At 46.9% G+C, this 24,205-nt stretch overlaps 2 protein-coding genes across 4 annotated transcripts; both read left to right on the top strand.

Moving 5' to 3' along the window:
• The first annotated feature begins 5,605 nt into the window (after nt 1-5,605).
• MLLT11 (MLLT11 transcription factor 7 cofactor) lies at nt 5,606-10,178 on the top strand. Its single transcript, XM_044273557.1, has 2 exons — nt 5,606-5,757; nt 7,446-10,178. Exon 2 carries the CDS (start codon nt 7,452-7,454, stop codon nt 7,671-7,673), a length of 222 nt encoding a protein of 73 aa, XP_044129492.1. The 5' UTR covers nt 5,606-5,757; nt 7,446-7,451; the 3' UTR covers nt 7,674-10,178.
• Nucleotides 10,179-15,248: 5,070 nt separating this feature from the next.
• LOC122922808 (GA-binding protein subunit beta-1-like) lies at nt 15,249-23,429 on the top strand. Of its 3 annotated transcripts, none has more exons than XM_044273553.1 (9): nt 15,249-15,411; nt 16,656-16,760; nt 19,579-19,746; nt 19,834-20,028; nt 20,105-20,231; nt 20,465-20,563; nt 20,643-20,816; nt 20,890-21,002; nt 21,566-23,429. In XM_044273553.1, exons 2-9 carry the CDS (start codon nt 16,656-16,658, stop codon nt 21,854-21,856), a joined length of 1,272 nt encoding a protein of 423 aa, XP_044129488.1. In that variant the 5' UTR covers nt 15,249-15,411; the 3' UTR covers nt 21,857-23,429. The 3 variants fall into 3 exon arrangements, with proteins under 3 accessions (XP_044129488.1, XP_044129490.1, XP_044129489.1); XM_044273554.1 differs by having other exon boundaries at nt 15,260-15,389; XM_044273555.1 differs by lacking the exon at nt 20,465-20,563 and having other exon boundaries at nt 15,250-15,411.
• Nucleotides 23,430-24,205: the final 776 nt, after the last annotated feature.

Below are 24,205 nucleotides of genomic sequence, written 5' to 3'. Positions count from 1 at the left end.
GGGGGATCAGTGAGAGATAGCTGTTGGCCGAACAACTATTGAATGTGTATGCCCAGGTTAAGCCTAATCCCAATGTCCTTACTTGACCAGACAGTTAAGAGTCTTTTACATGGCCTGGGGCATGGCCATAGCCATGGCCCCCAGCACTCGTCAGATGATTGGATCTTTTATGTGAGCATATAAATACTTGTACTAGTAAAAATCGTTTATCACCCGCACAGTTTCGATCAGCCCTCAACCTTCACATGGGCTGATCGAAACTGTTACTACGATCACTCGTTCCCCTGCATTTTACATTATGTCGACTTGATTTATCTTCCATCGGTGCCCGTTACGGTCCTGCATCAGACTGTCTAAGAGGACCCTTCATTCCATCTAATAGTACCGGTATTTGTTATTTGTAATAATGCTGAACTAAAAGGCAGCTGAGCATCAAGTATTAAAAATTATAGAGCTGAGGACGGGACAGTCGAGAAGTGACCTTCAATAGGAAAATGACTTGTAAGATCAACGCAGGTCGTCAACTGCATAAAATAATGATCAATGGATGACGAGTGCTATCTGAGATTTAAAATGCCCCTTTAAGGACAGGTTGCCATTATGCATTCTTGCTCATACATTGGCTTTTATTTTACGGCTGTCTGGCTCTTTGACCTCTATTTTTTGGGGGTAACAAACCTGTGATAAGTTCAAGAATAAAAGGGTTGGCCATCTTTCAGGTGTTTTTTTGGCAAACCCTCCTTCTGACTACATCTACAAAAAGGGAAGCATATTTTCCTGCTCTCCGCCACTGGGTCTCAGCTCCTTTGGGTCTCCAGCTTTAAACATCCACTCTGAAACCGCTACATTGGTGACCTGACCTGCTAGCATCACATGACCAACTGACATGATGTAAGGGCGTCAGGTCACCACCGCAGCCAGTTATTGGGTGCAGTGACGTCAAAGCGTCAAGGAAGCCTGGACCCATAAGTAGGGAGCAGGTAGGCATGCTTCCCTTCGGCAGGTCTGGCCCATAAAGGTGGTCAACCCCTTTCAGGGATCTACTAAAACGCCCCCAACTGCTGATGAGCACATGTAGGCCGAGTTACACCTTTAGATATACATCTCTTGTGACCTTGCATCTGATCTTCCAGTGCTTTCAGTTGGTTAGCACAATTTCCACAAGTTATATGGACCATTTCTGTCACTTTTTTGACAGGGCTCTAGGATTAATATCCATCCTTTGGTATTTCATGGCTGCTCAGGGGATGCTTCTTCACTTCTTCAGTGCACTCAGAAAATGTTTCCTTCTCCTGTTCCACCCCTTGTGTGTGTTTCTAGTTCCCAGCCTGAAATTCATGCCAGTAAATGAGCAGAGAATTCTAAAATAAGGGTCCATTTACACGTGCCGATGCAGGGCTATAACAAGTGATATAACAGGTAGATCGTTCCTTTTTAAAGGGCTTTTACACTTTTACTTACAGCATGCAGAGCCTTCCACATTGTCTAGGAGCTGTGTGTCAGCAAAAGGGAGGTAGAACCAAAGTTCAAGAGACAGCTGGGGAAGTTTTTGAGCCTCCACAGTGAAAGATCCTCCGCTGTAGTAGCCAGATAGTCTGTTGTGTGTCCTGAACAGGGAAAAAGCAGAAACAGAGGTGTCTACAGACCTACGTGGGGAAAGCTGTCCACCAAGTGTGTCCTGCTCAATACAAAGAGAAGGAACTGTGCAGAGTGTGAGGGCTGGGCAGAAGACTACAAGCTGAAGTCACATTACAAGGCACCTGGTGTAAGGACTGTTGAAATGATCCTATAGAAGAATATTTACTGCTATGCATTGCTGTGGTTGTCCATGACAAATGAATATTGTTTCTAGAGACTGTTCACACATAGAAGTTTTAGAGACATTGAAGTTGTGTGCTGGCTGCACCTATCATGATATTTCTTGTATGAAACAGGTAATCAGTAAAGAACTGCAAACTGCGTCACCTGCCATAGTGTCATTGTTGCCATCCACCTCTGTCGTTACACCTTGCCCGATGCAGAGACTTCCACATTGTCTAGGAGCTGTGTGTCAGCAAAAGGAAAGTAGAACCAAAGTTTAAGAGACAGCTGGGGAGGTTTTTGAGCCTGCACAGTGAAAGATCCTCCACTGTTGTAGCCAGATAGTCTGTAAGAAGGTGAACTAGATTGTTCGGCTTCTAGTTTGCACACTGTTGGCAGCACATGATACATTAGCTGATTGCTGGGAATGAGCGTTCTCGTGAATCCTTGTTCAGTTGATTATCGGCCCGTGTAGAAGGACCCGGAATCTGAAATTTTTAGACCTCAAGTGAATTATGCGTGAGTCTCCACTGCAGACTCAGATAAGTGACGTTCAACTTATTTGTTTCCAATGTCATGGACTGAAAACTGCACACAGATTTTTCGAAGCATGTGAAACCCCATCAATCTGAATGGGAGGAAATTCAAAGTGGATTTTGTAACTGAATGTGTAAATGGCGCCTTAGAAATCCTGGATTCAACATAAGAAAATGTGATAAAGTTCTGGTAGAGGCAGAATAAGGAAAGGTTGAGGCATATTAGAAAGTTGTAGCTCATGAATCCAGCATCTGTGCTGGCCCTTATTAATACCAATAGGGAACCATTACACCAGTATAATACAGTGCCGCTATATAAACTCAGTCCCCGCCCTTTCATATCGCCATCAGTCCACATTCTCGTACGGTGAAAAATGACTTGTTTGGAATAGCAGGCATGTTTCCTAAGCCCGCTCCTGACTGATTGGCCCCTTATAAGTCACATTTGCCTCCACAGAACAAGAATTACACGTTGCCTCCATTCACCAGAGTGACTTCCACAGAGAGCTGGGGTGAATTCTGGGAAAGGAGCTCAGTATTTGTTATCCAAGGCTTTAAGTCGTTCCATAGGAAGGGAAAGCATTGTTCTCTGTTGGTCTATTTCTGGACTTGGAGGGAAATAAGGCATTTATTTGCTTTTCTGGGGCCTTGTTTTGTCTTGTCGTAACTGGAAAAATTCTCAGGGCTGAATAAAAATATCACCACCGTCTGCTTAAAGGGTAGCTCCACTTTCGGAGATGATTCAATTGAGATATTACGTATAGCTTAAATCCTACTTCCGTCAGTCGTCCTCTTGTGAGAAGCATTTTCACGCGTTGTTCAGCTGTTACTGAGCCGGCTCTGACATTGTTACAAAGTGGATGTGGGTCTGCTGCGCCACTTGAACGGATTTGGCTTGGGGTCACTCCTAAGGTTGTATCTAAGTGGCCTCCCTCGTACTCACCCTTTAACCCTTCTACAGGGATCTGGACTGGACTCTGCTGCAGGGGAACCACCAGGATGCTGCCTCCTGGAGCAGTCTCTGCTCAAGTGACTGCTGACCTATGGAGGTCAAAACACACTGATGCGGAGGACTGAGGGATAAGGCAAACCCATAGTCTGGGACAGGCTGAGGTCCGGGCAGACAGAGTTTGTTCGATCCAGTAAACAGTCCAAGGTCAGTCAGAGATTAGGTCAAGCAGCAAAGGGTGAAAAGCAGGAAACAGGCTGAAGTTGGTATACAGGCAGACAAATCTAGAAACAGTGCACCTTTGGATGACACTAGAGAACTAGAAACTATTGGTAAGGCGCCCTCCCATAGAGGAAGGTGCCTAATGTACTCCTCGTTGATATCAATCATTGGCTGGGGAAGATTAGGGTGCACAGTCTCTTCAAGAGCTGAAGAGAGTGTGTGTGCACTTCCAATAGGCAGCGAGGCAGGGCAAGCAAGAAGTAGGCCACGGGCTGCAAGAAAAGCCAAGAAAATAATCCAGCATCCAGGCCTGGTGACTCTAAGCTGTCGGAAGAACACAGCAGGGGAGCAGATAAGCCGAGCATCAGCCATGCCCACCAGAGTGGAGTGGGTGAAAACCACTAACGGTGGTGATTACAATGTCCATAGGGATTGCTGCTTCTGAATCTGCATTGTCAACTACAGTACTGAGTCAGTCTTCACTGCAGTTATGGAATTGAATTCATGATCAGCGTGAAAAGGGTTTTTGGTCATCCCCAGGAAAGGAGTGTTGGAAACTACACCGTGGTGCACTGAGCTGTGTAAAATGTGGTCTACAAGAATTTAGTAGTTTCGTAAAAACAGGATCCAGTGCCTCATGCTTGTGCGTGCAGTGTAATATTTTCAGTTATGTTTGATGGAGTTTTTAGTCCTATGGTCCAGCCCCTAAGTATGTGCACTAGTCCCATACTCTACAGGAAGCCACAATTATATCATTATTCTCCACCGAGACAATAGGTGTAGGCAATGTTCTGGAGATGACGAGAACGTGGCACAGAAAATACAGTCATGAACATTTCTTAGATATGCAATCACACACTGGCAGACCGATGTTCTGAACGTGGCCCTTAATCTCTACTCTCTAATTTCCAACTTTTTGACGGCACAAAACTGTTGCTGGTGTTTGGTAAGTTCCCCCCTCAGTGTACGGGGCAACGACACTTAAGTTCCATGGTGGTTCTACACTTGGACAGGTATTTATGACCTGGGAGCTTCATGCACTTAGTTGCCTTTACTTAATGGACCATCAGAGGGCACTGATACTCCTATTTGTAAAGAGGCTGACCACCAGGGGGCAGGATATAAAATGAGCCCTTGGAGAATTTGATAGCTGTCTAGATAGTTAGCAACATGTATGGGAACCGGCAAGTGGCCTCTCAATGCAAGACTCCATACGGCAACCCCCCTTCCAACAAGCCAGTCAATAAATTGGCCAAACCACCCCACTGGAAAGAAAAAGGGGAAGACCTTCTATACTCTTAGAATGGTTGGAAAATCTAATGGGCGCTGCTGGACCCTCCCAGAAAGCAGCCCTGGTGCCAAGAGGCTGTTTGAGCAGACTCAGCCCCAGTGTCCAAACTTACATATAGGGGGCAGACTGCATCACAAATAGAGCATGGCCCAATAAGAAAATGGGGCGTGTTCTGCAAAAATTGCCAAGTATGAACCAGATAGTCCGTCGAGCCCATCAGCTATTCCCCCGAACCACTCATACACATGCATGCCCTCCACATATGACAATGCAGGTGTTCTGAATGGGAAGAAAGCTGCTGTCTGATACATGTTGCAGTGGATTATCTCCAGTGAAAACAAAAGGATCAGGCATATTGAGATCCAGCAGCTCGATCCTTCTTTCCCTCAATATCTGCAGTCAGGAGGCCACCATACATATTTGATGGTTGGCCGACATGGATCTAAGGTGTATGGCCAGCTGCATGCCACCACTACCAAGAGCCAGGGACTTCGTCAGGTATGAGGAGGTGTATCATGTCTTGGAATGTCCTACGTTTTAACCACAGAAAGAAAAGATGATGGTAATTTTAGATGAGATTATTCTGCAGGCTCCTCGCCTATTTAAAGAACGGTGCTCCTCAGCATTATGTAGTAGATGCAGCACAGAGGTGGAAGAGGGTCTGTCTACACATGGGGTGATGTCCCTCCTTGTCTTACTCTTTCCATCGAACACACTGGAAGATCCAGTCCCTGCTGGGAGTTGTCATTTGAGGTAATGAGCATGATGAGCATCCTGCAGAATCTGGCTGAGTCATTGGCCCAGAATTCTCTGCTGTGAGGAGAGAGGACCGAGGTAGGAGGAGCTGCTGCCGCTCACACAAAGCCACAGAAGATTCTCCAGCAACCTCCCTGTCTTCAGGAGGAGCCCAGACAATACCCTGCCTGCAACTTACCTGCAGCATCCCCTCCGCCTGCACAGTGAGTACCAAAACCCTTATTATCCTCATCCCATACACTAGACCTATCATCACCGGGCAGCCAGCAGAATGACAGGGAAAGCGGAGTATAACAAAGCGGCAGCTGGATCATGAATGGTGGAAAATTCTGTAATTATATGACAGAGGAACGAAAGGCCAAGAATGATCATTAGAATTCATACTGTATATATATATTATTCATATCTACATATCTCCTACCTATGTATCTATCTATCTATCTATCTAGCATTTATTTCTCTGTCTATCTATCTCATAGCTATCTATTTCATATCTATCTATGTATCTATCTATCTAATATCCATTCCTCTGTCTGTCTACCTATCTCATATCTATCTAATATCCATTCCTCTGTCTGTCTACCTATCTCATATCTATCTATCTAATATATATCTAATATCCATCCCACTATCTATCTATCTATCTCATCTCATCATCTATGTATTTATCTATCTAATATCAATCTATCTCACACCTATCTATCTATCTATCTATCTATCTATCTATCTATCATCCCTCCATCTCATATCTATATATCAAACATCCATCCCCCTATTTCTCTATCTATCTCATATCTATCTAATATCCATCCATCCATGCATCTCTTGAAGCTGATCCTTAAATATATTGATAACAGAGATGGCTTCTGCTTCGGCCAGAATTTTCCTATTAATAGGGTGAGGAGGTTTCTCTTCTATTCTTTTCTTTTTGGGGGTACATTAAGATCAGGGAGTTGTCTGTGGGAGGGGGTTAGAAATCCCCACCCTGTTATACTCATCACATCAGAGAATTCCCTGAATCGTCCATGTACGGTGTCAGGCATCCTGATTATTAATTTGGGATCAGAGACTGAGGCGGAAGTGCCCGTCATACAGGAATGAGTGTCGGTGGCATGTCCAATATTAGATGTGATCCAGACCTCGGAGGTGACAGTGGTCAGTATAAATAGCGGGGTGATGGAGTGTTTGCTGTCATGGGTGTGGCAAGCAGACTGCAGTATGAGCTCTGCTATTACAGTCAATGTGAATACACGATGGAGGGAGATGTCTGCGGGGGGAGTGAATATCTGCAGCATAAAGTCACACACTGAGGATATCAAATCCTCATCGCAGTAATGTTACGCTTGAGATTTCTTAATATCTCATCCATTTGGCTGGTGCTGTAAAATGTCACAGATTTGTCGCACCCTTATCCACAAGGTTTCACCGTGACTGTATCTCCACCCTCATTGCTTAGATAATACACCTTCAGCATCTGTCGGCCGAATGCTTGCATGTCCGAAAGCTACTCCTCCCGACCCCTCCATACACATGTTCCCTGTGCTTGGCCAAGTGTCCATGTGTTCTCAAAAAGGAGAGGAGAATAAGCAGCTGCCAGACACCTCTGGGGGTGACTAGCCTTCCATGCTGAAATCCAACTGCCTGATCCTTCTTTCCCCCCACATATTCCATCAGGGAAAAGTTGATTCATATAGTCAGCTGCACACAGTGAAATCGGTGGGTTTGTCCAAAATTCATCTAAGGTGTGAACACCTCTCTTCGTTGGGTACACAATCTTCCTCTCGGCCATGGAAAGGGTGGGTTCTCCATCATCTTCTAGGTGATAACGCGCGTTGTCCATTCTACACGTTCCATCTGTAGACGATAACATATCTTCTCCTCCATTTTTCAGGTGACAATGCTGGACACGCTGAGCTGCCAATATGATTCCTTCCTGTTCTGGAAGCTTCCTATCCCAGAACTGGATCTCTCCGAACTGGAGTGCATTGGCTTAGAGAAAACCACCAAGATGTCCAAAGGTGGATCCAAAGAGGAAGATGTCCTGCTGGAGTACACTGCGTTCAACTACTGGCGAGAACCCATTGCCAGCATTGAAGCCTTGGACTTCGACCTGATTTAAAAAAAATAAGAAAAATCTAAAGGAAAAAAAATCAAGGCCTTGCTGTAATCTACCTGCCTTTCAACCACAGATCGCTCACAAAGCTTAGATAATTTATTATTTATTAATGTATTTATTTCACGACCCTGGTGGTTTCTCTTGAATGTGTTTTACTTCTTGGTATCTGTTTAGTTTTTACATTTAAAGCACTTACTGGTAAAGTTTGAGTTTTCCCTCACAATGTCATAATGGTTGATGAAAACCGAAACTAAAGCCGATTCCATCCCCTTAGGTCAATTTAACCGAAACAACCAAAGGCAATCGGCCTGCTCTCCATGATGTAGTTGTTGGCTCTGAAGCAGATCTGAATCGAATACTTTATAGCCTTTAAGTTAACCGCATGGAAAATTCCCAAAACTTCTGTTGGTTTGTAGAATGCGACCACCAATAATGGGTATAAGTATATCAGTTGTACAGACCCTGAGATTTTTGGTTGGTCGGTGAGTCATGAGACGTTAGGTCTGAGCTCTAGCCATGAAAAATAATCTTAAGTACTTGGGCAATTTTACAAGTAGGTATAATCGACGAGCAATTGTCACGTGACTTTTTAGTAAAAAGAAAAAAAATTATGGTATTTTCTTATACAATGAGACGTTGACTGATTTGCCAATCTTAAGGTATGTTCCAACAGAGGATTTTTGGGAGTGGGTTTCAGTGCGGATTCAGTGCCAAAAACCAGTCCGAATCTATGCTGAAGCTACTTTAATTTTTTTTCCATGGCAGGGTATTTGCCACACGGTTTTTAAGACCATGCCAAGAATGGACCTGTCTGTTAACAAGTGGACTCCTTGCAAAGTGGCTGCTGAATCCTGTTGATGGTCTAGCTGCATTCAATGGAGCTAAACCTAGAGCCGGTCTGCACGAAAACCCATAGCAGAAACTGCAGTGGTTTCCGCAGTGTGTACATCCACACCTTCGGAAATTAAGATTTCGGCATACATTACAGAAGGAAATAATCAAAAAAATTTGTCCACAGTGTAGATAAAAATCCTCAGTCAGTCTGGTATTTGTGCCACCTATTCTCTTGCAAATACACAGTGGATTTGTCATACTTAAATTGTTGATGTGTGAACATATCCATAAGCATAGAGCTAAAACATTTTGAAGATCCAAATCTGAAGAAAAGACTGCATTGATCTGCCATCCTAGGGTGCGTAATCGACAGTCATCCTTGTAGATAACTTTCCTGGTGGGCGTTTTCGACTTGCTTCCTTAGGTAAAAGCTCATTATTTTGGAGAGACAATCTTCTTGGCGGTCTGCCCAATTGCATTAACCTATATCTCAGAATCCATGGTCTGCCCCTGGGGAGCGGCAGCCATCTTCCTCATTCAAAGGATGGAAGTTGTGGTGGCACATATCAGTACCCTCTTCTAGCCCTTCTGTCCTGTACTGAGTGACCACCAGATCCTCACAGGAATGTGGAGATCAGGAGCTTCCATTCTGTGACTGGGGTTTTCCTTTAAATACATCTTATTGCATACATTTATGACAATTTTCAGATCTCCGACAGTGACAATAACAAAAAAATCACCTCACGTCTGGCTATCATAAGGACACATAGTCTTCTGAGGATAAATGGAGACCACAGCGACCGGTCGGGTCACTGCTTGTCATCGGTCGCTAGGCTGCTGGTTTTTTACACCAGATATTCAGATTTTTTTCTGTATACATTAGGTATATATATTTTAATTGCTTACTTATTCTGAGGTTACAAACCTGAAGCCTCTCTACCCTGTGACCCTTAGGACAATAATTCCCGACAGAGGTTGGTCAATTTAGCAATCGAGGACCGAATATGAATCCCATCTTCACATAATTATGATGCATGTAGGCGCTGCCAAAGGAGCAACATCTTCTTTTGCCAGAAACATGCCTGTGTTTAAAGTTGCCTCTACCTTGTGTAAGATGATTCTGGCAGAAGACGATTGCTCTTATTTATTGTGCCTGTCCGGTCTTGAAACGCGTTGACAAAGGAATATCTTCTCCATTAACCTGCACCAGGTTATCGTTTTCTTTATGATCAAGTTTCCCACGATGACCTGCTACCACAGCGTGGCGGCAGAGAACTTGGGCTGCAGTCTGGAGCACCCGCTCACAACGAGGACTTTGAGCGCCCCGCTGATTCCACAGCTCATAAAGGAGAACTTTCCATCTATCTATTACACTGTAGCCCGACGGTACTCCACATGAGGCGGTGTTCTTCACATAATTACTATTACTAATCCACTTAGTACTTAGCTATGGATGGTGGTTTGGATCCTCACAATAGTTCAGTGATGTGGCTGAATGATCAGACCTCAGGCAGGAAGTGTTATCATAGGGTCACAGGAACAGAGGAGCTGAATATCTCTGAAGTAATGTGAATGTCATAAGCCAGGTCCACGAAAGATTTCACAGCGTTACTCATGTGACAACATATCAAGACCTGCACTCTACCAAATAAAATAATTCAGTTGTGACTTGCACTTTTTGCTGATTTTGACTTTTTTCCCCCTGTAGATTGCATGTTTGTTTAGGGCATATCTTCTCCTAAGGGTGTCATGTGAAGGACGCCGGCATAACTACAGGTAGGAAGCGTTATCACGCTAATAATACTATAGGAACTAGTTATTAAGCACTTGCCTCATGTATTCTGGAATCTTCAAGGCATAAAGGTACAGCGAGCTGCCCACCTGCTGGAGAAAGAAGGAACTGCGGCATAAAATGTGCATTCACACTGCACGTGAAGTGTCTAGTAAGTTGGTATGCCTTTTTTTATGTAGGACCAGGGGCGGACTGAGAACCATCAGGGCCCCCAGGTAAAATAAATCAAGGGCCCCCTTCCAGGACCCGCCCTTTTTGTGCCTCCAGCCACGCCCATGTTCCACCTCCAGCCACACCCATGTCCCGCCTCCAGCCAAGCACTACACAAGGAGCAAAAGTGCAATAATTCCTTTCTGGCAGAGGCTATCTCAGTGTCCTGTAGAGAGTGTGTTGGAAATAATCCGCTCCAGGCCCCATTAGAGACTACAATGTGGTCAGTCTAATAGGCTTGGAGAGGGGGTCTTTCTAACAGAGGCCATCTAAGTGTCCATTAGAGAGTGTGTTAGAAGAATCCCCTCCAGGCCCCTTTAGAGACTACAATGGAGGGGACTCTTTCTAATGGGCCATTGAGGGCGGTCTTTCTGGCAGAGGACATCTCAGTGTCCTTTAGAAAGTGTGTTAGAAAGAGTCCCCTCCAGGTCACATTAGAGACTACAATTGAGTCTAATGGATCCTGGAGGGGGGTCTCTCCAACACTATGGTTCCTATTCACAATATAACAACACAACATAGCTCTCTGATACAAAGGCCAAGTTTGCTCCTACCTTAATTACGGTTGGTGGCTGGCAGGCGGTGGTTTGCTGATTGGCAGGCTGTGGGCTTGCTGGCTGGCTGTGGCTTGCTTGTTGGCAGGCTGTGGGCTTGCTGGCTGTAGGCCTGTGGCTGGATGGCTGTGGGCCTGGGGGTGGCTGGCTTGCTCTGGGGCTGGCTCTGGGTCTGGCTGGCTCTGGGTCTGGCTGGCTCTGGGCCTGTGAAAAGAAAAAAAGATAGAGGGTTAATCCAAGACTTCCCTGAACAAAATTCAGGGGAGGTCAGAGAGTAACAGGCAGGACGCCAAAGGGTGGATATTTTAGAGATTGTTCAGAGTGATAGGTTGGACAGCTATGATAAAGCAATGAAAGTCTAGAGAGGCTGCCGATGGTGGTTACATAAGTTTATTTTAATTACCTTGTCTACTGGGGGCCAACTGTTGGTCACCTTTACCCTAAAGACGTAAGGGGGACCACACTGACCTCTACACGCTTTTATGGTCATGGTGTCTATAGGTATATCAGTCCTTGTGTCTAACCACTGAAGCATGTTTATATACTATATTAAATGTCTATATACTGATATACGTATAAAAACATTGAGTAGTCCATACGGGCAGACCTAATAGCCTGAATACGGATAATATTTCTTATAGATAGACTGGCGCCTGTGGTTACCTATTTTTGCCTTTTTCTTTTATCTGGCTCTGGGCCTGGCCGGCTCTGGGGCTGGCTCAAATGTGTGGCCGAGCGGCTCGAACCCGATTTCTTGCCTTTCACTTAGTTGTCACTTGTTCAGGCAGTGTGCAGAGAGAATCCATCCGCATTCCGCACACTGTTTGCAGTGCAGGTGCAGCTGAAAAGAAAATCGGCCTCAGCACGGCCGGTGGAGGCGTCGCACGTTGAGGTCAGTACGTGACGTCAGTAAGTGACGACGACGGTGCGCTTCCACGCTGTACAGGGCGCCATGGCCGGGCCCCTCCTTACGTGTAGCTCCAGCCAACCGGCCCCACCTCCCACGTAACTTACGTGACGTAAGTAGCTCCGGACGCCGGGCCCCAGAGCCTGCCTGATGTATGTTGCATAGTATGCGTGCAGAAAATTATTTCACTCGGACCTGCCCGATGTCTCTGAGCCTCAGAGACATTGGACAGGTGAAATTATTTTCAGTACTGGATGGCGGCCGCCGGGCCCTCGGACCATGTCCGAAGTGCCCCGATCGCTCAGTCTGCCCGTGTAGGACTGTGAAGTCGATGGCACTATACCCTACACAGGTATACAATTAAAAAAGTGGCACCATGTGGTGCTGACATAGGTGCCAGATACGTATAGGAAAGAAAAATGGACCAGCCACGAAAAAGACGCCGATCACCTGTTTGCCTCTTTCGGAATTGGGAGATGTGGAATGGAATAAATAGCATAAGTAGTGTGTAGTTCAAGAAAGTACTCAGACTTGGAGTATAAAAAAGATCAGAATATAATAAAGTATATAAGTATACATATAAATATATATATATAAGAGTAACTCACTTCACCGGGGAGGTAGTCTATGGGATAAGCTCAAGACACCCATAGGCTCAACTCCCCCGCCTGAATCGCTTGCAGAATCTTACAAAGAACCGCACTCACCACGGATGGTACTTCTGGAAAGTTCCCTTTATTGGGAACAAGGCTCGACGCGTTTCGGGGGTGTTACCACATACCCCCTTCTTCAGGAGAAATAAATATACATATAGAATAGAAAATAATAAAATTAGAGAAGTATGGGTATTGGTGCCAGATGCCACTGTACGTCTACGAAGAATGTGTACGTCAATCCCAGGCAATGCAGGATACAGAGCACATCTCCCCAAATTACATTTTTTTTAATTCGTTATTTTTTTAAGTGGAAGAAATTTAAATTAAAAAATTGTAATTAAAAATAGTGATATCTGCCTCAATCAAGGGCTTCTTAAATATGGTGCTCGTTCTGAACACTGCGTTTCTTCATGTACTTACATCAGACAACGGGTAAAAATACATTGATGAATCTGCTGCTCCTCGTCTATTACTAAGCTGGCTGACTGCAGCCACCACCAGGGGGAGCTCACCGAACAGGAATTCATGCAGTGACCGTTGCTTCATGTAATGAAGCTAAATCAAGAGCAGCAAAGTGGAGGAGAATTTACAAAATCTTGTCCACAGGCTGGTAAAATAATCGGAGCATTTTAAGAGCCGAAAAGAGGCGAGTAAAGGCACAGAGAAGAGGAGCGGGGCTGAATTTGAATGGGTCTGGCTACTAGGCTCCATGGACCTCCCCCCACATTGGGCTCTTTTATACTAATTTACATCTTGATCAAAAACTATCTTTCGGGGGCGAAGGCAGATAATAGTATGTTTGCTCGTGTCCTCACTGTGCTTCAGTCAGCATCCTCCGACCTCCGCTCTTGGTTTTCGAGGCTATGCATACGTCCAGCTCCTGAACATCAGCGCCTCTAGACTCCACAGCCTCATCGCAACGATACTATACGCATGCGTACCGTCCTATTGCCCCAAATTACTGACAGTTGCGGAAATTGTTTTACTGACATCGACCTCCGTAAGGATAGACAACAACTCCTTCGTTGTCAGACAGCTTTCTCGCTACGGATATAAAGAAACGTTTCGGCTCAGAGGAGAGGATTTATACTTACCTGGAATTTATTTTTTAATTTTAGAAGTTAATTCACCATAACTCCTGTTCTTCCAGAGCCGTCATCTAATATATGTAATACGTTCACGTGACCTAAGAAATATAGACACGCGCTAAATCCTCTGCTGAAACCAGAGAATCCTTCGTGTTGTCCTGCACGTTTCACCTCCCAGAGCTGAAATCCAAGAGGTGATGCAACATCTATAATCTCCAGCTTAACCAGGCACGGCCATAACCATACAGATCATATTTGATAACGGCGGTCATGTATGAGCAGAGCCAGTTGTGCGACACGTATTCCAGTCACTGATGGTGACCAACGAACCCCACTGATAACGTCTGTCGGGTGACGCAATGGCGTCCGTCACTTTGACAGGAAAAATAGCAGGGAATCTGCAACGGAGCGTCTAATGCTGATGTGAACAGAGCCTTAACCCTGACGTGTCATGTCTACAGGCAATATGGCTAAAATCCCCAACTCAAACGTTGGCGCCTAGGCCAACATGGTGGTGCGCTATAAGGAGATGCATATATGAAGTTTATGTAATGCTGTCTGATGGTCTGGAAAATGATACTCTCGTATAGCTTGAGGGGAAACGAATAGTATACGGGAAGTCCGTATTATTTTTTTTTTTAAAGAATTGGACGTGGACTCGTTCATCTCAACAGCTCACGGTGTCTATGCCACAAAAAAATAGCACATGTCCGTTTTGCGGACAAGATTAGACATTTAAAAATGGGGCCCGCAGAAATTGCACACTGCCGGTTTATTTTGCAGGCCCACAGACCACACAATACATATGATCGTGTGCGCGAGGCGTTAGGGTACGTTCGGAACCAGGATTACTTTAGGCGTCGGGACCTTCTAGTCACAGCTGGGGGTGAAAAAATGGGTCAACATACCCGATATAGGACCGCCAAATTGTCACAATTTTTCTGTCACAGATGGACTATTGCCCTAACTTCACATAGATTATAATTTGGTGCCATTTTTCACATTTGTGCCAATCGGCACTAGGCTATATTATTTTGTTTATGGCCTTTTGATTATTTAAAATATAACTTTTATTATTTCTCTTAATAAAACACAATAATTGGAAAAAGAAGAAAAATTCCCCCCTAATTACTTGCAAGCTTGGTCTAGTTTGGCAGTGGTATATATTATAGTTAAAGCTAATCTGCAACTTGATACTTAGCGGTATTTTTATTAATACCCTCCCTGTTGTTGCAGATAGGAAGTTAGTATGTCTTTGTGTTCTTTGTAACTTTCCCTATCGCTTTAACCTATTCTACTATTATCCTGTAATTATTCCCTGATAGTCATTTGTCTTTTGCCTGTTCTCTCTGCCTGGATCAGTTTACACACGGACTTCTGAGGTAAAAAGCTGAATCTGGTCTCCCGCCCTTTTTATAGCCCTCCTGCGCAGGCGCAAACCGCGCCACTCTTTATCTAGTCCCGTCATCGAGAGGCGTAGCGCCCCTACGTTCACTACCGGATTCATCCGCCCGAAGCGGGACGTGCTGCACCTTACTTCCTCCCTGTAGTCCTCCGCTTGTGTCGCCGCCATCTTGTTGGGACCCAAACTTTTGGAACCGATGAAATAATAAGAGAAACGTGACGGTGTTTCACCGGAGGTGGCGGACTGAGGAGGAGCAGGGCTGACAAGCTGGCGGTGAGAGCTGAGAGGCCGCACGGTGAGTGCGGGAAGAAATCGCTGATATAGTCCGTGGGTGTCCATGTGGTGGCCCTGCGTGTGAGTGGGAGGAGGGAGGGGGGCAGCCTGCTGGGACCCCCCAACTCTGGTCTCATCCACACACCCCGCAGTGGACCCCCCTCACCCCTGATAGTAGCCCCCCCCTGACCAAGTCACATGTATGCCCCCCTCCCCCCATATTAACCCCTTCCTGACCCCATCCCACTCCTCTCCGATACTAAGCCGTGAACAAACCTGAGCCGTGCCAATTTGCAGGCCGCGATTACAGACTATTCGCCTAAATCCACTCCCCCTTCTATTATATTGCTAAAATGTCTAATCGACCATATCTGACAACTTTTACGGACGCCGTTTCGCGTTCCTCAGGGTGTCGCCCAGGATTGCCGCTCCGCTGAGTAGTAAATCCGTCTTCTTATCCAGTGATACATCCCTTCAAGGCCCATCTGCAGTGCAGTACTCTCAAAAATATGAGTGCCAACCCGTCTGAGAACCAGGATGGCGGCCATATTGGTTGTCACGTGATCTACGAAGCAAAATGCTCCATTGTATTGACTGGTAGAAACGGGGTGTCTCTGTGGGAACCTGGATGGCGGCCATATTGGTTGTCATGTGATCTACGAAGCAAAATGCTCCATTGTATTGACTGGTAGAAACGGGCCGTCTCTGTGGGAACCAGGATGGCGGCCATATTGGTTGTCACGTGATCTACGAAGCAAAATTCTCCATTGTATTGACTGGTAGAAACGGGCCGTCTCTGTGGGAACCAGGATGGCGGCCATATTGGTTGTCACGTGATCTACGAAGCAAAATGCTCCATTGTATTGACTGGTAGAAACGGGGCCGTCTCTGTGGGAACCAGGATGGCGGCCATATTGGTTGTCACGTGATCTACGAAGCAAAATTCTCCATTGTATTGACTGGTAGAAACGGGGCGTCTCTGTGGGAACCAGGATGGCGGCCATATTGGTTGTCACGTGATCTACGAAGCAAAATGCTCCATTGTATTGACTGGTAGAAACGGGGCGTCTCTGTGGGAACCAGGATGGCGGCCATATTGGTTGTCATGTGATCTTCTAAGCAATTCTCCCTGGTAGACAGAAATGGGGGTAGTTGGGCACAGTCTCCTGACTTCCACTTATTATAACCCCCATCATCCTGCTCATTTTGTGTTTATCAACCCTCGCCCACTCCATGCCTATGACGTCTCCTGTATCTTCCTTGTAGATGGCGTTGGACCTGGGGAAGAGGTTACTGGAGGCGGCTCGTGGCGGAGATGACGATGAAGTGCGGCAGCTGATGGGGAGCGGAGCGCCGTTCACCACTGACTGGGTAGGTCCTCCTGTCTGGGGTCATCTCCACCGCACCCCACTTCAGGTCTGATCATGGCCTACCTTCAGAGTAATTGATGTATCGCTGGGCTTCTCCGGACTATCTACAGGATAGCTTATCAATATCAGATCCACGGGGAGTATGAGGAGACGCTGCGCAGTGAGCCCGTCCCTTCTCTCTTCCTGCTCGCGGCTCTGTCTATGGGAAAGCAGCAGGAAGGGGGCGGCACGTGCGCACTGCACGCTCATTCCCTTCACACAGCCGATCTGATATTGACCACCTATCCTGAGGAAAAAAAAAAATCCTGGAAAACCCTTCTGATGGACTGGCCCCCAGGGACTCCGCCAATCCTTAGGCCTCTTTTCACACGGGGCGAGATTTCTGTGCGGGTGCAATGCGTGAGGTGAACGCGTTGCACCCGCACTGAATCCAGACCCATTAATTTCTATGGGGCTGTGCACATGAGCAGTGATTTTCACGCATCACTTGTGTGAAGATCACCGCTCATGTGCACAGCCCCATAGAAATGAATGGGGCTGCGTGAAAATAATCGCAAGCAAGTGCAGATGCGGTGTGATTTTCACGCACAGTTACTTAGAGATGATCGGGATGGGGACCCGATCTTTATTATTTTCCCTTATAATATAGTTGTAAGGGAAAATAATAGCATTCTTAATACAGAATGCTTAGGAAAATAGGGATGGAGGGGTTAAATTTTTTTTTTTTAAATAATTTAACTCGCATCATCCACTTGTTCGCCCAGCCTGGCTTCTCCTCTTTCTTCTTTGATGACCAGGAGGAAAAGGACCTGTGGTGACGTCGCTGCGCTCATCACCACAGGTCCTTTTCCTCCTGGTCATCAAAGAAGACAGAAGAGAAGCCGGGCTGGGCGAACAAGTGGATCAGGCGAGTTAAATTATTATATAATATATTTTTTTATTATTAAAGCGCCATTCATTCCATAGCGCTGTACATATGATAAGCGGTGCACACACATAATACAGACAATTGCACTAAGCATGAACAAGACCAGTTACAAACTGCCCGTGAGGGCTTACAATCTACATGGTATGGGAGAAGGACACAGTAGGTGCGGGTAAAGCTGGTCATGGCGGTATAGAGGCAGCAGGGTCACTGGTTGTAGGCTTGTCTGAAGAGGTGGGTCTTCAGGTTTCTTTTGAAGGATTCCACTGTAGGTGAGAGTCTGATATGTTGGGGAGGCGAGTTCCAGAGTATGGGGGATGCACGGGAGAAATCCTGGAGTCGATTGTGGGAAGAGGCGATAAGAGGAGAGGAGAGAAAGGAGGTCTTGTGAGGATCGGAGAGTGCGTGTGGGGGTGTATCGGGAAAGTAGCTCAAAGATGTAGGGAGGGGACAGGTTATGGACGGCCTTGTATGTATTTGTTAGTACTTTGAAGTGGATTCGTTGGGCAATGGGGAGCCAGTGAAGGGATTGGCAGAGGGGAGAGGCAGAGGAGTAATAGGGTGAGAGGGGGATTAGTTGGGCAGCAGAGTTGAGGATAGATTGGAGGGGTGCGAGAGTGCTAGATGGAAGGCCACAGAGGAGAATGTTGCAGTAGTCTAGGTGGGAGATAATGAGGGCATGTACAAGCATTTTCGCAGATTCAAAGTTAAGGAAAGCGCGGATGCGGGAGATGTTTTTGAGTTGGAGGCGGCAGGTGGTGGAAAGGGCTTGGATGTGCGGTCTGAAGGGGAGGGCAGAATCCAAGGTCACTCTAAGGCAGAAGACTTTGTTGATTGGGGAGAGTGTGCAGCCATTGATCATGATGGATAGGTCTGTTGGGGGTGTTGAACAAGATGGGGGGGGGGGGGGGGGCGGACGATTATGAATTCTGTCTTATCCATGTTAAGTTTAAGAAAGCGAGAGGCGAAGAAGGATGATATAGAAGATACATTGTGGGATTCTTGATAGTAAGGTGGTGATGTCTGGACCAGAGAGGTAGATTTGTGTGTCGTCAGCGTAGGAGTGATACTGAAAGCCATGGGACTCTGAGCTGTCCCAGGCCAAAAGTGTAGATGGAGAAGAGCAGGGATCCTAGGACAGAGCCTTGCGGGACACCAACAGAGAGGGAATGAGACGGCGAGGAGGTGGTGCGGGAGTGGGAGACGCTAAACGTCCGGTCTGTGAGGTATGATGTGATCCAGGAGAGAGCCAGGTCAGTGATGCCAAGAGATGAGTTTGCAACAGAAGGGAGTGGTCGACAGTGTCAAAGGCAGAGGACAGGTCAAGGAAAAGGAGGACAGAGTATTGTTTCTTGGTTTTGGCTGTCAATAGGTCATTGGTGACTTTGGTAAGGGCAGTCTCGGTCGAGTGATGGGCTCGGAAGCCAGATTGTAGGCGGTCAAAGAGGGAGCAGGAGGAGAGGTGAGAGGACAGTTCTGAATGGACATGTTCAAGTAGCATTGAGGCATATATATATATATATAACACCTAACCCAAAACCAAACTTCTGTGAAGAAGTTTGGGTACCAAACATGCCAATTTTTCTCACGCACGTGCAAAACGCATTAAAACGCTTTGCACGCGTGTAAAAAATTGAGCATTTTCCCGCGACGCAACAGCATCTTATATGGCCCTCACACGAGACACCCGTGTGAAAAGAGTCCTTAGAGGGACCCCTTCAGTGTCTCCCGGGGAAAGGATCGGCGAGGGGCCCCGACATCACTGCAAAATGGCCATCGCTTTGTTTTTAGTCTTTATTTTTTTGTTTCAAAAATGGCAAAAAAATAATGTTTATTTAAAAAAAAAAAAATAAGATTTGCTCCTGAAGGTCTTTCTGTCTCCCGATCCTTCCAGCTGGGGACGTCCCCTCTCCATTTCGCCGCTCAGTACGGTCACTTCTCCACGGTGAAAGTTCTGCTCCAGGCAGGGATCAGCAGAGACGCCCGGACCAAGGTGGACAGGACCCCACTACACATGGCGGCCTCCGAGGGTCACACCCACATCGTGGAGCTGCTGATCAAGGTCTGACCACACCCCACAGCGTGGTGCCCACTCTGCGCCTGAAATGGCTAATCCCCGTGTAACGTCATCGCCTTTCCCCCTTTTCAGAACGGAGCCAGCATCAATGCAAAGGACATGCTGGAAATGACGGCGCTGCACTGGGCCACGGAGCACAACCACCGGGACGTGGTGGACCTGCTCATCAAGAACGCGGCCGATGTCAACATCCAGAGCAAGTTCGGCAAGACGCCCTTTGATATAGCCCTAGACAGGAACTACCCCGAGCTGCTGATTGCCTTACAGGTGAACGCTGATTTGGATGTGACTAGAGAACATTGCGGTTACAGTAGATGTTCTTAACGTTCCTCTTCTACCACAGGAGACCATGCAGGGACAGGGGCACATCCACATACAGCCGGCGAGGACTAACGCCATCACAGTCTCATCCCCGCAGTTCATCCTGACGCCCAGCCTGATGTCTACGACGAACATGACCACTTCGACAGGTAAGGCGTAAGGGGCGGGGCCTGCAGCAGGGTGGCAGTCCTGTGTATACGATGTGTATATATATGGTACTGCACTGACCGAGGTTGAACACCAGATGGCGGCGTGGTGGCTCGTATGCAGGATAGAGGACTAAATCTCAATTATAGCATCGCAGCCATAAGGGTTAAAGGGGTTCTCCAGGTTCACAACCCCTTTAAGTGTGGAGGTTGATGCATATTTTCTCCTCTTGCAGCCGGCCGTATTGACATTACTAACCCCAATTCTGTGCTGGCCACACTGGCGGCGCTGGCAGAGGCCTACACCCCTATTTCAGGCTCTGGCAATACCGCTGGTGAGTGCCGCCTCGGAGGACTCCTGAATGGAGGTGTCAACGGCCTGTGCCAAGGTAACTAGTGTCTTCTCCCCTCCAGGGTCCTCTACTGAACTCGTCTCCATTGACAGTGTCGGGCAGATCATGGAGAATGGCGGCCAGAGGGTGATCACCATTGTGACGGATGGCATACAGCTGGGGAACTTACATGGCAGGTTTACTACTGATCGTATGCGGCGTCCTCTGCTGGTGACCATCCAGAATGGAGAGCAAGGTGAGGCGGGCGACCGAGCGGGAAGAGGAAGGGAGATTGGGGCAGGCATGTAACGGTGCCATCTTATTCACAGTTGTTGCCATCCCTGAAGAGGACTTCATAGAAGAGGTAGTGGCTGAGGAAGATGCCCCCCCTGCTAAAAAGCTTCGTCTGCTGCCCGTCGAAGCTGCTAAAAAAGATAATACAGTGAGTATTTCAGCTGGAGGGTACACTGGTATCAAAGTGGAAGGTACACCACCTGATGGTGTAGTGTAAATACGGTAATGAGACTTTGGTGGAGCGTACATCACCCTGTGGTGTAGTGGTCGGCGGGTCTGCTGTCTGAGGCAGCTGTGGCAGGGGTCGTCTGCCTGGTTGGGGCTAGGCCGGGTGGTGGTGGAGCTTCGGCTGTCTAGCACAGCTGTTGCAGGGGTAGTCTGCCTGGTGGGGCTAGGCCTGGTGGTGGTGGAGCTGTGCCAGGGGTCGTCTGCCTGGTCGGGCTAGGCCGGGTTGTGGTGGAGGTTCGGGTGTCTTGCACAGCTGTGGCAGGGGTCGTCTGCCTGGTGGGGCTAGGCCGGATGGTGGTGGAGGTTCGGCTGTCTTGCACAGCTGTGGCAGAGGTCGTCTGCCTGGGCCGGGTGGTGGTTCGGCTGTCTGGGGCAGCTATGGTGGGGGGTTCGTCTGCCTGATTTGGCTGTCTGGAGAGCAGCAGTGGGGCTCGGTTCCTTTTATGTCAGGCTCACGAGTGCGTATTTCCTCTTCCTTCTCAGGACAATCGTGAAGAGGACACCCGGAGACTATTACAGCAGCAGCTCCATGAAGCCAACGTGCGGGCCCAGGAGTACCGGCAGCAGCTCATGGAGAAGGAGCAGGAGGCGGAGGAGTACAGGGTCAGGCTGGAGAACCTGGCCCGACAACACATCAATGGGGACAGCTTCACAGTGGTGGAGGACGGTGACACCATCATAATCTCCACCGAGGAGTTACAGGGCACAGAAATGACGGAGATAGAGACAGTGGAGCATCACTGCGACATTCCTATGGAAAGTGTGGTTATGTGACCCAGCCGCTGACGTCCTTCAGCTTAATTCAAGAGAGGTGGGTGACTGTGCTGCTGCGGTCCTCAGGAGGATAGTCCCCAGACTGCACCCTATAATCCAGTCCTGCATCACGTGGCCGGAGGATTGGCATGGTTCTGCTTCAGGGATTCGTTGGCCTCCACAGGCAGACATGTAAATGTACATATCTATATACTCCTTCATATTTATATCTCCCTGGAGCACCGCTTCTCCTCTACATTCCCTGTATAATGTGCTCCTCCACCAGATCTGGCTTCAGCCCCAATACCTGACTAGAGATCAGCGGTGAGAGACACTCAGCCTGTCCATTCACTAGAGATCAGTGGTGACATCACTGAGGATGCCACCTTGGGGGGGGGGGGGGTGATGTGACTATAGTGAAGCTGTTTAACTTGGGCTATATTATATATTTTTCTTATTATTTCCATAATTTTCCTGGATTATTATTTTTTTTTTTGTCCTCAAAATCAAATTGTTCTGCTTGGCAGTGAAGGCAGGTGCCAGGTCCTACATTGGCGGGATCGGTACGTGGTCACACTTGGGACTCCCAGGCCCTGCTGGCTTGGAGACGAGGGATTGACATGTCAGTGCTGAGCGGTATTACTGCAGAGCGTGGCAGTATACACAGGCGGAGGCTACGCGGCTCTGACTATGCTTCTCCCGGCGGCAGGCTGTTACCATGGCAGCAGCTGTAAGCTCACTTAATATTCATTAAAAGCTGCGACGCTCGAATTTACCACTCGCATCCACATTCTTCTTGGTTAACCCCACGGTAGCTGATGCCAAAAATGCATAAAACACAACACATGCAGTCCACTAAAGAAAGAGGATGCGCCGGTTCACTCACATCTGTATGTTCCAGTTTGTTAATTTTTTTGACAAAAAAAATAATAATAAAAATGTGCTGGTATCACTTTTTTGGGATGATTAAAACCCCTTTTTTTTTTTTTTTTTTATTACTTATCTTATCGGAACTGTGTTTTTTGCCTCATACTACAGTAGCGTAAGTCTCATTTCACCCCAAAATGTTGCCTTGCCCCCTTCCCCGCAGCCAAAGGCTTCACCACCTAGAGGCTGTACAGTAATTTTGCTAGGGAAAAAATGTTTTTTTCAGCTGCTGCTATAAAACGCATTGTACTGCCTTATTGATTGGCAGAAAGAGTTGTTAAGGCCTTTCCCTCCGCTTAGAATTTTTTTAAATAAATTCTGGGTGTGTCCTTTTAAAAATGGGAAAACATACCAAATTAAACTTTCTTGGGCAGTAAATAAAAAAGATTTGGAAACGTAGACTGATCAGATGTGATTGCTGTCAATGGCTCCACCCCTTCCTGTCCACCAGGGTCCAGGTTGTGTTGTTGTCACCTGAAACATACTGGAGGTTTCGAAGCTTTATGTAGAGCGTTGTTAGGAGGACGATGCTCGACGTTCACCACTTTTGTTAATAAAATGTTCAGTGTCCATCATGTATTCTATACGTTTTCTACTAATTTGTAAAGAGTTTTATATTTCAATAAAAAAAACTTTTTTTTTTTTTTGTTTTATATTTTCAACTAAATCGTTTCGGGATTTTTCTTCTGTCTCAAAGTCTTTAGTGCTGACATTTAGAATCTGTAAGGAACCGTGGAACCGTGAGGCCGTTAAGTTTAGCACAGAAGGATTGAGTGTGTCATGGCCGCGTAGAGGTGTTCCACATGTGCTCCTCCCATTTTGTTTCTAGGGTGTCAGAGGGGTGGAGCCTGTTTATTCCATATCTGTGATAGACTCTTAATGCAGTCCTTCAGTGGTTTGATGTACTCCAGATTGGACATTGTTCAGAAACTACCAGGAGAAATCCTTGGATTCAACAGCAACATTCTAGGAACTAGAAGGTTAATGTATGCCTGTGCGACCTCTGAAGTCCCCAAGACATTAGCTGTAAGTGAGGAGGTGCGGCCTCCACGATCCGACTTGTTTCTCCAGCACATATCACAATCAGATTGAGATTTGGGAATTTGGAGATGTCACAAGTCATCTTGATCTCTTTGGCATGTTCCTCGTTCTTTGGCAGTGTGGCCTGGGCATTGCCATTAGGGAGACCACTGCCATTAAGGTGGTACTTGTCTGCCCAATGATAGATAGGTGGAATGTGTCACATCCATGTGATGCTACGACCCAAAGAAGAACATTGCCCTGATCATTACGCTTCCTCTACTGGCTTGTATTCCCATAGGTCAGCATCTCTTCCCCAGGTAAAGTGACTCTCAGCCATGCAATGTATGGTGATTCATCAGACCAGGTTGTTGGTTTCCCATAATGCATCTGGTGCCACCTCTTCCCCGGGTAAGTGGTGTG

The sequence above is a fragment of the Bufo gargarizans genome, unplaced genomic scaffold (genome assembly GCF_014858855.1).
Source record: "Bufo gargarizans isolate SCDJY-AF-19 unplaced genomic scaffold, ASM1485885v1 fragScaff_scaffold_728_pilon, whole genome shotgun sequence".
Taxonomy (NCBI): Eukaryota; Metazoa; Chordata; class Amphibia; order Anura; family Bufonidae; genus Bufo; species Bufo gargarizans.
This window is presented reverse-complemented; position numbering and strand designations above follow the sequence as displayed.

Excerpts from the sequence above, each read along its gene's own strand:
- MLLT11 (XM_044273557.1), top strand. The coding sequence starts at position 7,452 with ATGCTGGACACGCTGAGCTGCCAATATGATTCCTTCCTGTTCTGGAAG.
- LOC122922808 (XM_044273553.1), top strand. The coding sequence starts at position 16,656 with ATGGCGTTGGACCTGGGGAAGAGGTTACTGGAGGCGGCTCGTGGCGGA. Across the intron at positions 20,029-20,104 it reads AGCTGCTGATTGCCTTACAG|GAGACCATGCAGGGACAGGG; the intron begins GTGAACGCTGAT and ends CTTCTACCACAG. Across the intron at positions 21,003-21,565 it reads CTGCTAAAAAAGATAATACA|GACAATCGTGAAGAGGACAC; the intron begins GTGAGTATTTCA and ends CTTCCTTCTCAG.